The sequence below is a fragment of the Lagopus muta genome, chromosome Z (assembly GCF_023343835.1).
Source record: "Lagopus muta isolate bLagMut1 chromosome Z, bLagMut1 primary, whole genome shotgun sequence".
Lineage (NCBI taxonomy): Eukaryota > Metazoa > Chordata > Aves > Galliformes > Phasianidae > Lagopus > Lagopus muta.
Genome location: NC_064472.1, coordinates 15,795,302 through 15,809,783, shown reverse-complemented (window position 1 = coordinate 15,809,783; position 14,482 = coordinate 15,795,302). Strand labels below are relative to the sequence as shown.

At 36.7% G+C, this 14,482-nt stretch overlaps 1 protein-coding gene across 1 annotated transcript in view; it reads right to left on the bottom strand.

Moving 5' to 3' along the window:
- Positions 1-14,482, bottom strand: part of PARP8 (poly(ADP-ribose) polymerase family member 8) — a 114,864-nt gene that overhangs the window by 30,033 nt on the left and 70,349 nt on the right. The window contains exons 10-14 of the mRNA XM_048930711.1: positions 11,987-12,053; positions 10,522-10,647; positions 7,926-8,490; positions 5,601-5,654; positions 5,403-5,498 (exon numbers count right to left, since the gene is read on the bottom strand). Coding sequence (XP_048786668.1) covers positions 5,403-5,498; positions 5,601-5,654; positions 7,926-8,490; positions 10,522-10,647; positions 11,987-12,053 — 908 coding nt within the window. The remainder of the gene's footprint in view (positions 1-5,402; positions 5,499-5,600; positions 5,655-7,925; positions 8,491-10,521; positions 10,648-11,986; positions 12,054-14,482) is intronic.

The following is a 14,482-nucleotide window of genomic DNA, read 5'->3' as shown; positions in this document are numbered from 1 at the left end:
ATTTACTTCTCTCAGAAGCACATTTCCTGTCAGTTTCTAGCATTGTCCAGCTTTCAGCCAGCCAGAAATCATGATAATTTAACTATTTTAACAACCTATGTGAGCTCACTCACCTTCAACTTCTTGTTTTTGGAACAGTTCACATCTGAAGAAGAAAATCTGGCAATTAATTATAAACAAAAAACTGTTCTCATCTTACTGATCTAAACAACTGTTTTGAAAATAAATTCAGAAACAGAATCATGAGGCACTGTTGAATGATTCAAGTGAGTAGACTTGCCGTTTTCACGATGTTTACTGCGTCTAACTTCTCCATCTCTCCTTAGCACAAAACCCATGTCTGACCTCATCCTTCCCACTGTTTTTCAGAGCTAAGCAAAGGGCTACTTGAGAAAAGACAGATCGCAGAGCCCCTGAGAGCTGTGCAACACAGGTCGCCTTCCAGATGGAAGCAGCCTGTTTCTCTGTGATTCTTTCCAGGTAAAAAAAAAAAAAAAAAGGAGAGAGAGATTTGGATATAACATCTGCAGTTCCAAACCTCACTTGAGTTCCAAACTCAAACCCAAAAAGTCAGAAGGATCGTGAGGCCCCGCTTTCACAGTCTGTATTCGTACTGAAAATCAAGATCAAGCAAGCTCTTGCCCTTCTGCTCCATGGCTTATTTCAAGGCCATTTCTCTATCCTTTTGCAGAGTGAAATATGCAGGACTCAGGTTATTATCACAGATAACTACGTGAAATACCCTAGCCTATGGTACGCAAAAGGATCCTACCTACGATCCCTATATTCGTTGAATTCCTCTGTTCTTTTGCAGAAAGACATACCCTGAAGTGATTTCAGGGAATCTCCATTTTTCACTGGCATTCTATATATGCATGTATTTCTATGCATCCATTTTAGTGTTCATAAATTTGGGTGCACTGCAAAAAATCATTAGATCTAATAATGCTCCTGAAATAGATACTAAAGAAAGAAGCTATATGGAGAACGCATATTGACCCTCATCTTGTATAGAAAAGATGTGAATACCTACATGGAGAAATTGCTAACTTCGCTTTTTTTTTTTTTTTTTTAAAGGGTGGAATTTAGTAATGAACCATGGATTTTTATAAAAATATGTTACGACTTCATGATGTGCTATTGTACTCTTTGACCATTTCCTATCCCCTTAATTCAAACACAGATCCCTGTGAAAAAATTATGTGTCTGGTTTGAAGTTACTTCATCTATATACTCTGTTTCTATTAATGCATACAGTTGTGAAGTACATACAGGGACTCTACCTGGCAATTTTTCTGGACATTGGGGAACATTTGGAGTCCAGAGGTAGATGGTTGTTAGTCCTGCAAGGTCCACAATCTGTTTCAAACAGGAGTTCCCAAGTGAAATATTAAGAATTTCTTCTTAATTCCCTTATGTATGATAGTCTCTTTATCCTCAGTAGGAGAGTAAGATAGCCTAACAACCAAAAATTCCTGTGTTATTACAGGATCCCTGAACCAGCAGGAAGTATTTGCATTGTTACTGTGAGCTCTGGAGCAAAACACATGTCTATTTTATGAGTATGAACTTGAAAGTATGCCATTTTGCTATTCACTGTTTTACAACAGACTTCTTCCATATAGTGGTACTTCTGCCGTGTTGGTATAGTGTCTGAACTAAACTATTTAAAAAATCCATGACATTGTCATCAAGTTACTTTTATCTTGTGGGAAAGATGTCAAGATTTTAAGAAAGCAGAAGTAAATTGAAACAAATATTAAAAAAAAATCACCTCCCCCAAAATGTTATCTAGGAAAAGAAATCACAGTCCTCAGAAGGAAGCTTGCACTGAGAGATTCTGACTGAAAGATAGTGTATAATCAAGGTAAAAATACAGGTTGTAATACAGATCTCCACAAAGGAAAATCTTATCTCACAGCTTCACTTGGAATCTTTACCAGTCCTGAGGATGGCACCGAAATTGCACAAGTCCTAAATAGCCAGCACAAAAGACTGCACCAAGGCATAGGAGATAAGCATTAAAGTATTAAGAGAATGTAATTATCGTGTGATAGCAACTGTTAAAATTTTAAGCTGCATTTCAAGGCAATTAATTAAGCTATGCTACAGTTCAGGAAAGGTGTCAGGCTGACACCAAGGAGTACTGCAGAATCAAATTATTTACTGGCATCAATGAGTTTGGCTTCTTTGCAACTGCATAAACACCAGAACATCCAGACTAAACATGTTTAAAATTAACTTCTCATGCCATAACTTTGCTAAGCTTTCTTAAATTCATATGTCTTGTCATTAAATAAAGGTCCAAATGGGTAAAAGAAAACTCATCATGTACACTCAGATATGATCCCCACAAGCATTTGTGTACATGAACTATTCCTTAAAGGAAGAGAAAAGGAAATCATCCAGAGTTATGTAGTCGGTGACATCTTCTGCAATACAACCAGCTTTAGATAAAGCCTGTCAATGTAATGAAATTGACAGGCTGAAAGAAAAAGACATGATTATCTGAAGAAAATGGGAGCAAGATACAGAATCTAAAAATAAAAGCAGACAGGTTCAGACCTTTATGACAACTGAAGAAGATATCATGGCCTCAAAACCACAAGCCCTCCAAGGCCCCTTATGATAGCTGGGGATACTACAAATGGGATACATGAAATGATATAAGGCATTAGGCATCCATATAAGGATCCCATGCATCCTTCCTTTACTGACCGCCTACGGGCATTCTGTTTAATAAAGCACTATATTTCTGAGATCTGCTGTTGTAGCAGCACTGCATGCAAAGTATTCTTTCAATTGGGTCATTCCTCATTCCTTTTACATGCATTTTCTTTATACATTATATCTATACAAAGACACAGGTGCATACACACACATATGCATGTGCAGCTAAAGTATGCATATAAGCCCCACAATTGCCTATAGGCTACTCTCCCACTGCTTTCTGAAGAAGCAAAAATTTCCTCAGAATCCTTTGGCAAACTCAAGCTATATTCAAATCAGTACCCTTTCTCACCTTCTACAGAACTATAGACTGATTAATGGAGGCTCTATATTGCTTCTGCAGTCATTCAAGCACGCACAGAGCATGCTAGATTTCCTCCTGCTATCTTCATCTCTCTGGGTTACATAAGGACATCTTTCATTTTTGCAAAGCTTGCTAGGTTATTCAGCTTGCAAAGGCACTGAGGAATATGTGTTTACTGCAAACACGTTTTCACTTTTCACTGTTTTGAAGCACTGACAAACTCTCAAAAGGATGGTAAAAATGTCCCCTCTTTATGCCAAGAAAATGTCCTAGAGAAAAGTCATTCTCAGGAATTTTGATTCCTAAGGTGGGAAAGCAAGGGTTTTTTTTTTTTTAAACTTAGAGCAGATGATTTTCCAATTTGTTTTTTTTTAGTAGTTCATTGTGTGAACAGGAAGAAATCCTACTGTTTACTTTTTGTTATGGATGATAGATAAAACCCAGTCATTTAAATAATTAGAGTATCTAAGCTTTCTATCTAATTCACTCAGTCTTATCCTGTCACAGGTAGCAAGCATTACAGCATATCTGAAGACAAAAGACAAGGAACTGGTTCATTTTCCATAGCCTTCTAATATCTGACAGGATCTGACAGAAAGCCATGTTTTTAAAAAGCAGATTTGAGCTTGAGGAGGCAAATAGATACCTCATAGCATTTCTAGAAGTATGAAGGCTTTACATGTCCTGAATTGGTATTAATCAAAACTGTAGATGCTTTTGCAAATTCTAACAGCAGCCTACTTGCTGACTGTTGTCAGAACACCTAACTCTGGCAGCACTTGGTGACACCAGGGATGACTCTGACATTACTTTTGCTACTATGTAAGCAGTAATTTAGTTCCCGAATTTAGTTCCACAGGTCTATCATAGATGATGCCTGCTTCAACTCTTGTGTACTTGCTGATCATATTGTGAAAAAATTGGTAGATGAGATATTAGATCATTTACGCACTGACACTAAACACTGTTTTCCACAGACTTAATGGTTTTTTAGATAAGAAGTTTTCACAATATAATTGAAACAAGAATTCTAAATTGCAAGGTCCTTCCTGAAAGTACGAGGGAGATGATTGTCCCTCACCATTCTGCCCTCATGAGGCCCCGTCAGGAGTACTGCACCCAGGTCTGGGCCCCCAACGGAAATATGTTGGGTTGGGATGTGAAGCTTTTGGAAAGGGTTCATAGGAGGGCCACAGAAATGACCAGAGGGCTGGAGCACCTCTCCTATAAAGACAGACTGAGGGAACTGGGCTTGATCAGCCTGGAAAACAGAAGGCTGCTGGGAGATCTCATTGCTGCCTTCCAATATTTAAAAGGAGCTTATAAACATGTGGGAAAGCAATTTTTTACACAGGTAGATAGTGATAGAACAAGGGGAAATGGTTTTAAACTAAAGGAAGGGGGGTTTAGATTGGATGTCAGGGAGAAGTTTTTCATGGAGAGGGTGATGAGGTGTCGAAACAAGCTGACCAGGGAGGATGTGGATGCCCCATCCCTGGAGGAGATTAAGGCCAGGCTGGATGGAGCCCTGGGCAATCTGATCTAGCACTTGATCTAACAGCTGGCAGCCCTGCTTGTGGCAGGGGGTTGGAACTTGATGATCCTTGAGTTCCCTTCCGACTTGGGCCATTCTTTGATTCTATTATCATTCTCCTATATGTTTCTTTACAAAGCTGCACTAATCTAGTAGCTCCAGGCAAACTGTGTCTTTCAGGACTAATCTTATTTTTTTCTAATTTGTGTGGTCCCCAATGGCATGAGAGGGTGCACCATTTAGCTTATAAAATTCCTGGTTCTCAGTCAGACAGGACTGAAGAACAGCTGTATAACTAGATGGAGCTTAGGCATGCTGAGCAACCACATTACCCTAGCTACGTCACTGCTACATCAGACACTTCACAGAACATCTCCTCATGGCTTTTTTATCACATTACAGTGAATGAGCAAAAGAGGGCCAGAAGCACTTCAAGACTTCATAGCATAATCACCAGAGTATCTGAATACTGTGATGGCTCAAAGTCTGAGGTGACCCTGAGGTTTTAGAAAGATGCCAGGGGACCGTGAAAATAGTCCAGCTCACTTCCTACAGCTTGTCTGGTTACAACCATATACAATAACAGTATTCAGTGAAATATATCTCTTTTAAATTTCTATAGTTACAAACAAGCCTGCTTTCCGTCTCCCTTGCAATGTGTTTTTTTCAAAATTTCAGTAAAATCTGGTTAATATGCATTACATTTCTGCATCTTGAATGAATATTAGGATGAAACAGATCTTAAATAATTCAGGAGTTTTCAACAGCTTTATATGGTCTGTTACTTAAGGCTTTAGAAAATGCATTGTTTATTCCAGCAAGTGTACAACTTACCCTCAGCATAGGACCATTCTGGAACACATGGGGTTCATCACAAACTACACAGTATTCATTCAATACTGGTATCCGCTGCTCAGCAAATTCAATAGTCTGAGAACAATGAAAATGAGAATAACAGCATCTGCTTAAAAAAATTAACAGTCAGCTCATGCTCAAAGGTGTTTCAAAAATGGGTAAGACATGACATCCTACCTGCACAAGAAAGCCACGGTCTCGTACCGGAATGCATTTTGCACCATAGTTTTGCTGCAAGGAAAAAAAATTCAGGCAACTTCAATGTTGGTAAACTAATGATAAGGAAATGATAAAATATTTTTAATTTTTGTATACAAAAATGTTAATTAAGTTATTAATATTTGCATTCAAAAAAATGCCTAATTTGGACAAGCTGTTACAAATGAACAATCCTTTTCCTTGTTCACTGAATGTAGGATGAATTTTTAGCATTCTTAAACCTGATGAGTTTTTTATCTCAGCATCCCGAAAATTTTAATCCCATATGGAAACACCCACACCTTCACTCCATTCAAATGAACTGACATTTGGTAACTATCTTTAAATTTTTACCATGTATTGTCTGTCTAAATATGCACTACATACCTAGGCTTGAATGACTAATGTAATTCACAGAAGTGCAGAAAATCTTTTTCTTTTATACTCATAACAATCTCACCTCAGAGAACACCATGCTAACAGGTGCTGAGATCCCACTCAGGCTCCTTCTGCCTTTTTCTTTCAATATACAACAGTGTAAATTAGTAGGTACTTTTGCTGTCTAAATCAGTAAGGTGCACTCCCTTTATGCTGACATCTATTCCAATCAGCCCTTGTTTTGAGTTAAAATCAGGTTGTTTTTCTTGGTGTGTTTTTTTTTTTTTTTGGTTCGTTTGTTTGCTTGTTTTGTAGTTACTGTTTTTTAAATAGGCTTATTTGTTTTAATTCTCTAACTGTTGATTTGGCAACATTTACACTTTTTTCTTCAGGGAAATAGTCTCACCGATTGTATCTGTATACGACATTCAAATACCTTTGGTGAGAACTGAAAAGAAGTTAGGGTCCTAATTCATCACTAACGTAGAGTCAGATAACCAAATTACTCAAATATCTGTCGCCTGTATGTAGGATGTGAAAAGGACTCTTAATGCCCTTTTGCTGACAACAGGGAAATGACACCTGACCATGTATATGGTGATTTTCTCTCAAAGTAAATGCACTATAGTAATAAAATTATTGGTCGTTTTTATAGACTGTCAAGCAAGGTTTGTATTTTTTCCAGATCAGCCAATAATATCAGTAATGAAATCACTCAGTCAACTCTTCATTATATCGTCAAAATCAATGGGACTTTTCCTATTAACTTAAGGATATAAAAGTCTGATAAGTACAGACTGCCTCTGCTGATTCAGGAAAAAAACTAGTATCTAAACTGCAACAGACAAAAAGTCTGTTGGATGACCTTAAATTAATTTTGTTGTGCATATTACAGGAATCAACAACATGGCGTGCAAATAAATGATTTAATGATAGCACATTACTGCTTTTAGATGTGATGAGTATAGCTCATGGTTTATTAAACTGATTTATCACAAGGTACATAACACACTCATTGCAATTTCATTGTTCAGCCTGCACATATTTAAATATATGTATGGCATTTCAAGACAGGATCACCATTTCTGCAGGCTGAGAATATCAAGGTGCTTTGAGCTAAGGCAGTGGAGAGGACTGTCTCCTAAGTAATTCTGCTCACATTTAGCACAGAAAACAGACCAGTTCCCTGACAGTTCCCTGAAAGAGCATAGACCTGCTTAGCACAGACATCTTTTAAGAGGTGGAAGCAGAATATGTGTTAATTAAGTTTAAGCTCTATCTCCTAAATTAAGAACATGCATTACTCTTTCTTTTCTCAGTCATTGATTTCTCTGGTGAAAGACAGATGGGCAGTGTGGGTCTAATTCCTGACTTCCAGTTGTCAGCGTGTTTGAAGGTTAAACATTTTGCAAAACACAGATGTGCAAAAGGTGAGCTGAACCATGACTGCATTTATTTCATTACAATGTTAGTCACAGATGAAAAGAGCAGGAGAGGAGGCTTGGCACCTGAATGAGCCAATGGATGGCTCTCCCCATGAAGCACACGGGGAAGTTAGAAAGGACATGTATGATCAAGACAATTTTCCTGCGTAGCAGCTCACACTGCATTCTCCTCCTGCAGTAAGAAAGAAGGTAAGCAAGGAAGTGTGCAACTGAACATTTCCTGTGGCCAATATCTGTACACTGAGCTGCATTCAAGATGAAATTTGAAGTCTCTGTCTTCACCTAGGCAGATTCCATTTTTATGATGTTTATATTTGTATGCTTAGCTGTTTAAATGCACCTTAAAAAGCTGATGTCATTGTTCTTCATTTAAGTATCTGCTAACATATCCCCTGAATATTAATACTTTTGCATAACAGGCATAACAAGATGTTTGGAAAATAATAAGAAAATGAGTGGAATTTTAAAAATTACTACGCACAGCAGCTTGTGAAGGTGATGATGAAGATGGTGTTAAGATACCAATAAGCCCTGAGGTAAGAGAGAGCCGCCTGCCCTCTGCTATGTTGGACTCCTTGAAAGGCTCCATTTTGGATGATTTAGGGGCATTGGAGTAGGTCTTGCTGAGTAATTTGTGATTCTTCAATCCATCCAATTCTTCCATTCTAAGATTACTAGAGTAAGACCTGCTTAAAAGTTTGTGGGGCTTCAAGGTGCTGTTGTGCTCACATCGAGGATCCCCAGAACATGATCTACTTAATAACTTGTGGGGCTTTAAAGTAATGCACTCCTCCTGCTTGACAGCTGCAGAGCAAGAACGGTTCAAGAGTTTGTGCGATTTAATAGCCATCGTCTGTTCAGCTCTGGGGTCACTAGACAATGAGCGGCCAAAGGTTCTATGAGATTTTGTGGCACACACATCCTCTGCCTTAACTGTGCTGGAACAAGTCCTTCTCAGTAGCTTGTGAGTTTTGGAGATGCCATCTTGTTCTGACTTCAGTTTTGATTTGTTTTTACCACAGCCAGGTGGAGGATAACTTGGCGACCTTAAAAACACAGAAGAGGAAGACATAGTTGGAGCATAATCAAAACTGAGAAAAGCAAGTAAGTTCAGATCTACACACTAATTTTTGAGTGCAACCTGTCTTTATGAATTTAACAAGTGATAAAGAGAGCCCCACCTCCCTTCCCCCAAAAGAGCAAATGTCTGCAGAACCAATTTCCCAATACCAAATAGATGTCTTAACTCCTATGTTTACACAAACACTCTAGTAGCTTTTTAAGTAGAAGTTAAAGATATATCCTTACAGTGTTTGATATGGCTCCTACAACTTTAAGCAAACCATTCATTCAGGAAATCGTTTTTTAAATTAAAACCATGAAATATTATAACACATTTTTTTATCAAAATATCTCTTTTCTATTTAGTAATAATGGCATGATTCCATTAACATTACCATCTTTTAGACATAACTTAACAAATTCTATATGCAGATCCTGTGATAGATATAATGAGCAATGAAACTTGCAGATGTGTAAGTCAGCTGGAATTAGCTTTTTCTATTTAATTTTAGTCTCACAGTAATTTCAATGTTTTGTGGAAGCCCACTTGATGCTCTTCTGTCACACTTTAGACAGATTCTAGCTCTGTAACTCTAGAAATAAGAATGTAAGGGATCCATGTTACAAATACAGAATTAAAGAACAAAAAGGCTTTTGCAAACCAACATGCACATGTACTGTTACATTACTATAATGTTCACATTCACATTCACCTGTCCTTGCAAAGTAAGAATTAGTATCACGTATGCCAAATTGTTTTCCTATAGCTTATAAGCAACCCCATCTTTTTTTGTCTTGAATCAAGGAAAAAAGATCTGAAACTCCAAGGGGTTCACCAGAGGCTGGCAAGTTTCCCCACAATATTATCAAATGGCGACAGTGGAAAACGCATATGGAGCTCACTGACTCACTTTTGCAGTTAACTCATGGCCACCCTAGGGCAGAAAGGAGGTAGGAATGCAGGCAGGGAGGGAAAGTCTCCACATCTGGGCTAAAAGTGATCTATGGAACTGCAGCAGCAGCTGCCATAGCAAGATGAGAAAGACTGGGCTAGCTTTTCTCTCCTCTTTTTGATCAAAACCAAGTCCCAACCTTCAGTGTTCATTTCACAATGTGTTGAGCAGGTAACTATCTTTGAAAAGACAAATCTTTAGTCATCTTTGATATTCCTCTGTCCTTCAAACATGAATTAGTACCCTCTCTCTCTCTCTAAATTCATAGAATTTAAAATTGCCAAATTCATAAAAAAGAATAAACGCTCAAAAGAAAATCACTCAACAGATTTTCACGAAAGAGATGATCTGTGACCTTTTTATAAGCAGGAAAACATGCTAGAGTAAATAGTCATTTTCCTGAAAGACATAAAACCAGAGCCTCATTTTACAGACGCTTATGAGTAACTAGAAGAACTCATAATGAATTCCATTTACTATTCAAAAAATATTTTCTTACATTTTTAATACCTTTGTTTTTTGAAATTCTGTGCTTGCATTTCACAAGTGGTGAACACTCCTTTAACTCAAATACTAGAGAGGAGTAGGTATTCAGGAGGTCTTAAATTCAGTCTTGGATTAATAACTACTTGAGTTTTAAAAGATTTTAAAAGTACACACAGCTGTGGAAAGAACTGCTGGCCAGCCACAAAAATACGTATAAAAATTCTTGCTACTCAAGTAACAGTCAAATGCTACCAAGCTAGTAAAAATACAAATACAACTAATTTAAATGATATGATATGAAATGAAATGATATAAAATCAATTATTTCCATTTTTAAATGAATCATGGCTGTTTCAGAGAGCAAGGCACTGACACATTTTGTCTTCACATAGTTACGGAAGATGCAATACTGCCTAGTTCGCTTTTGAAGTCATGCAAGGCAAGGACTGGAAACCCATGAGATAAGATATAAATAGAGCACTTCCCTGTTGAGAAAAGTCAACACTTCGCCTTGTGAAATATGCTGTGGATTTTGAACTGGCTGTAATGATAAAAGCTCATTTTTCTTGCTATTACCTGCGCAATGTAGAAAAGATGTGCAGAGGGGATTTCACCTTTTTGTCAGACACCTTCTTATTGTGCGTACAATTAGATTTCTCTTTGCTATTCTTCCACTGTTGTGTTACAAATGTCTGCATTATTCTGCAAATTAGGAAATAAAAAAGACTTTCTTATTGTAAGCAAGTCAAATGCACTTTAATATTAGTATTCCTCTGTCAACAAAGCAGCCTACATAATGCAACATCCTCACTCTATAGGCAGTTTCTCTGTCACATATGTAGACTGATGAATGGGCAACTTAGTTCCTCAAAATCCTTTCTTTTTCTCCCAGTTAAACTTATTCACATGGAACTCTTATTGAGAACAAAATCTGTGTGAACAACCACTCCAGGACTTAACATACATATGTCTCTCAAGGAGATCTAAAGATAAACTAATTCAGGGACATTTCATTCAACTCTAGGTGTCTGCCCTGCCAGTGACTGCAGAAGAAAGATCCAGGAGCCACACTCCTCAAGTGCACACTCTAAGGCACAAACATGAAGTCAGGATATTGAATATTACACTACCCAGAGGGGCTTACAGAGAAGCTAGAGCTAGACACTTCCCTGAGGTGAACAGCAAATGTTGCACCAAGAGAAGCTAAAAAACAAAAAACAAAAAACCACCATAAAGACTACAAAGAAAAAGCATCCGCAAGAACAGCAGTAAAGTACAACATGCTCCCAATAAAGGCTGAAGAGAGTTTTCACGTCTGAGGAGCTTTCAAATTTTTTTTCAAAGTCATGAATCAGAAAGATTTCAACAACATTGCTTCATTTGTAAATTTATGAAAATGGAGCACTGAATTGCTTTAAACACCAAACAGAAAGAAGATTCTTGAAGAAATTCATGCTGCTGTAAGGATCAGACATTAAAGTCCATGTTCCCATCATTTCATTACATATAGACAAGCATATATGAAAAGATGACTCAGCAAAAATTGTATTAAATTCAATTATACTCCAAACACATGAAAATCCTACTTTGTCCTCTCACATTCTTCTTTCCTGCCCTCAAAACCTGGGTTGTCTCATTACTGTGGTAAATCCTAGAGGCCACCATGAAAGTACCGTCCCCTTAAAGTACTGATGATGCTCAAAAAGACTCCTGCTACAGAGACTTTATAACCAAAGCAGAAACATGAAAATGAACATTTTCAGCTACAGCCTTTTCAAACTTATATAACTAACTTTCTAAATGATAATAAAGTGACAGAAAACTCTGGTAGGGAGCACAAATCAAGTTCTGTGCTACAAATGTCAAAATTAAGCTTAAAAAGGCCAATTTTCTAAATTTTATTAAAAAAAAGCAAGCTTAAGGAACTTTGATCTAACTAACCTGACAACCTTGTAGATTTTATTCTACTGGGAACTGAAAAATATATAGTATTTACCTAGGAAGTGAAAGAGGATCGTGAAAAGCACTTTTTCAGACTTACTTTTTCAACTGATGTCCCAGACCAAATCTTTCTTTAGTAGAGATCTGAAATACATCCACAGTTGGCACTATGATAAAACAAGACACTGTTGAATTTAAAGGAATAACCAAGAACTTACAACAATAAAGTCATATGTAAGGATATTCTATCTGAACATTTACTACAAGCAATGTCACTGAAGGAATGGTAAAAGTGGTCAAGTCACCTGAGTCCATGAAGAAATTAATGTTCCTTTTCAGAGTATCAGCCAATATAATTTGCAATCTTGCAAATTAGTATTTTAAAAATTGGATTCCTTAGAACATATCTCTTCCCACAGATGTTAATCATAAAAATGTATCTTTACTACTAGAAAGCAACACCAGATTAAATATATCTGGGCTGGTAATTCACCTCATCTAATCTCTTACATTTTCTTTTAAGTATGTACTCTTAATACACACAGATTATGATACCTTAGCTGTAAATTTATGCATAGAAAATCTTAACTTGAAAAGTCAAGGTGCCTCTATATGGCATTTTTTGTTAATTGCTGCAGGTCAGCCTGAATGAACTGCTAAATGCAGTGTCTGTAGACTAAAGTGAACATGCTGTCACTGAAAAAACAATGATTTCATTCCTTTGTAACTGACAATTAAATTAAGCCCTTTCCCAGAAAGATCTGAAACACTTTCTTTAGTATGTCAACAGACATATACCAGGTTTTCTGCAAAAAAAATCTGAGAGTTTTTCCCTCTAATCTGACTTTCACAGATTTATAAAGATGCAGTGTTCAAGAGTATTTTTTATTTTGGGGAAGGCTATTCTGCTTCAGAATTGAAAATTCTGCAGTAAAGGCAAAATTAATTTATGTTCCTCATAAAAATGTATAAAAGATATGACCTTGAATCCGCATATGAAGAAAACCTGTATCTAGTCAATTATTTCTACACACTGGTACAGTTCATACGAACGTGAAGAAAACAAAAGCAGAACAAACCAAATTAACCAGTATCTGAGTTTTCTTTCTAAGGGCATTTTAATACAACATCCTTAATCATCCAAACTCATCAACTAAGTGCCTGGTATATGCATTCCAATTGCCAAGGATTAACTTGAATTTTCCACCCTACCATTAATATGCTCATCCGTCTGAAAATTGAAAGCATAAGAGATGGAGGCTGGAAATTAGCTCCTGGTACTCCTAAAATTATTAAATGACATTTACTAGATAGAAGTGGCAGGCGAATTTGAGCACCTCTTAAAAGAGACTCAGGTCCTTGAAACAGAACAACAACCAACATATATTACAAGTGCAAACAGAAGAGATAACGACCATAGTAAAATAAAAAATGAAATGAAAGCAAAAAATCTGAGGTTGTTTCGAATTTAATCAGAAAGTCAGTAATTTAAAATCTGTATTATTTTGATCACTCTCATTCAAAAGGCCAAATTTTATTCTTTAATTTCCCATTAATAAATGCATAATTAAAAAAACATTATGTATCTAAGCCTGCTACCCAATTTGACTTGGTCCAAAGCACTGCAGATAATTTAACTTAAGATTCTCATTCAAACATAACCTCATCTTCTAAAGAGGATAAATTACTTGATTAGGGTATCAGTGACTTTAGACTGTCAAATTTAAGACACGTGGTGGGAGGTGAACTATTTTCAATGAGAATCACCATTCTTAGTTCCAGTAATCTTAAAATCTACAACTCTTGTCTAAACTCTAGAGTCAGAGGAGGTAGTCCAGTACCCCCAAAGGCTAATTCATCCTAATCTAAGACAGGTTTCTAAGGTACCTGGGACAAACTGGTACACTAATAAGACTAGGTATTAATTAGAAGAAAGACTGTGTAAAGGTATTAAATAGCTATGAGGTGATAAAAATTTCTCCTTCTCCTTTGGAGAGTACTGTACAAAGGTTACTTATTCATTTTATCAGCAGAAAGTATTATAAGAGAAAATTATGTAGCATAGAGGAAATTAACAGTCTCTAAGCACCATTTACAAGGGGGAAAAGGAGTATGCAGAAAAAGGATCTTGTTAACACAAAAAATAGTGGGTCTCGTTGTCCTTTTCTGGTGAATAAACTGACCTGACACAAACAGCATTTAGTGCAGCAAAACATTTGCCTCTGACCCTGATCTTGCTTTTCTCAATACCAATGCATTATCACAATCAGTGAGTTGCAGGATTCGGGAGTAAATTTTCCGTTCTAACCTTGTCAACAGTGCAAAAGACAAATTCTTGTTGCCTCTTATTTCACTATATCATTTCTTACTGCATGAAGTTCTTCACGCTTCACTCTCTTTTATCTGCTGCATTTTTTAAATTACATTTTGATAGAAATATTGTTAATACTAACACTGCTACTTGCTATGGCAAATACATATTTTAAAACTTGCATACTTACAGAAAAAATTGAAGCAATAAAGTACAAACAAAAGGACCAAAGTCAGGCAAAAAAAGAGTGATGTAACAAAACGATCATTTGAATGAACAGAACAT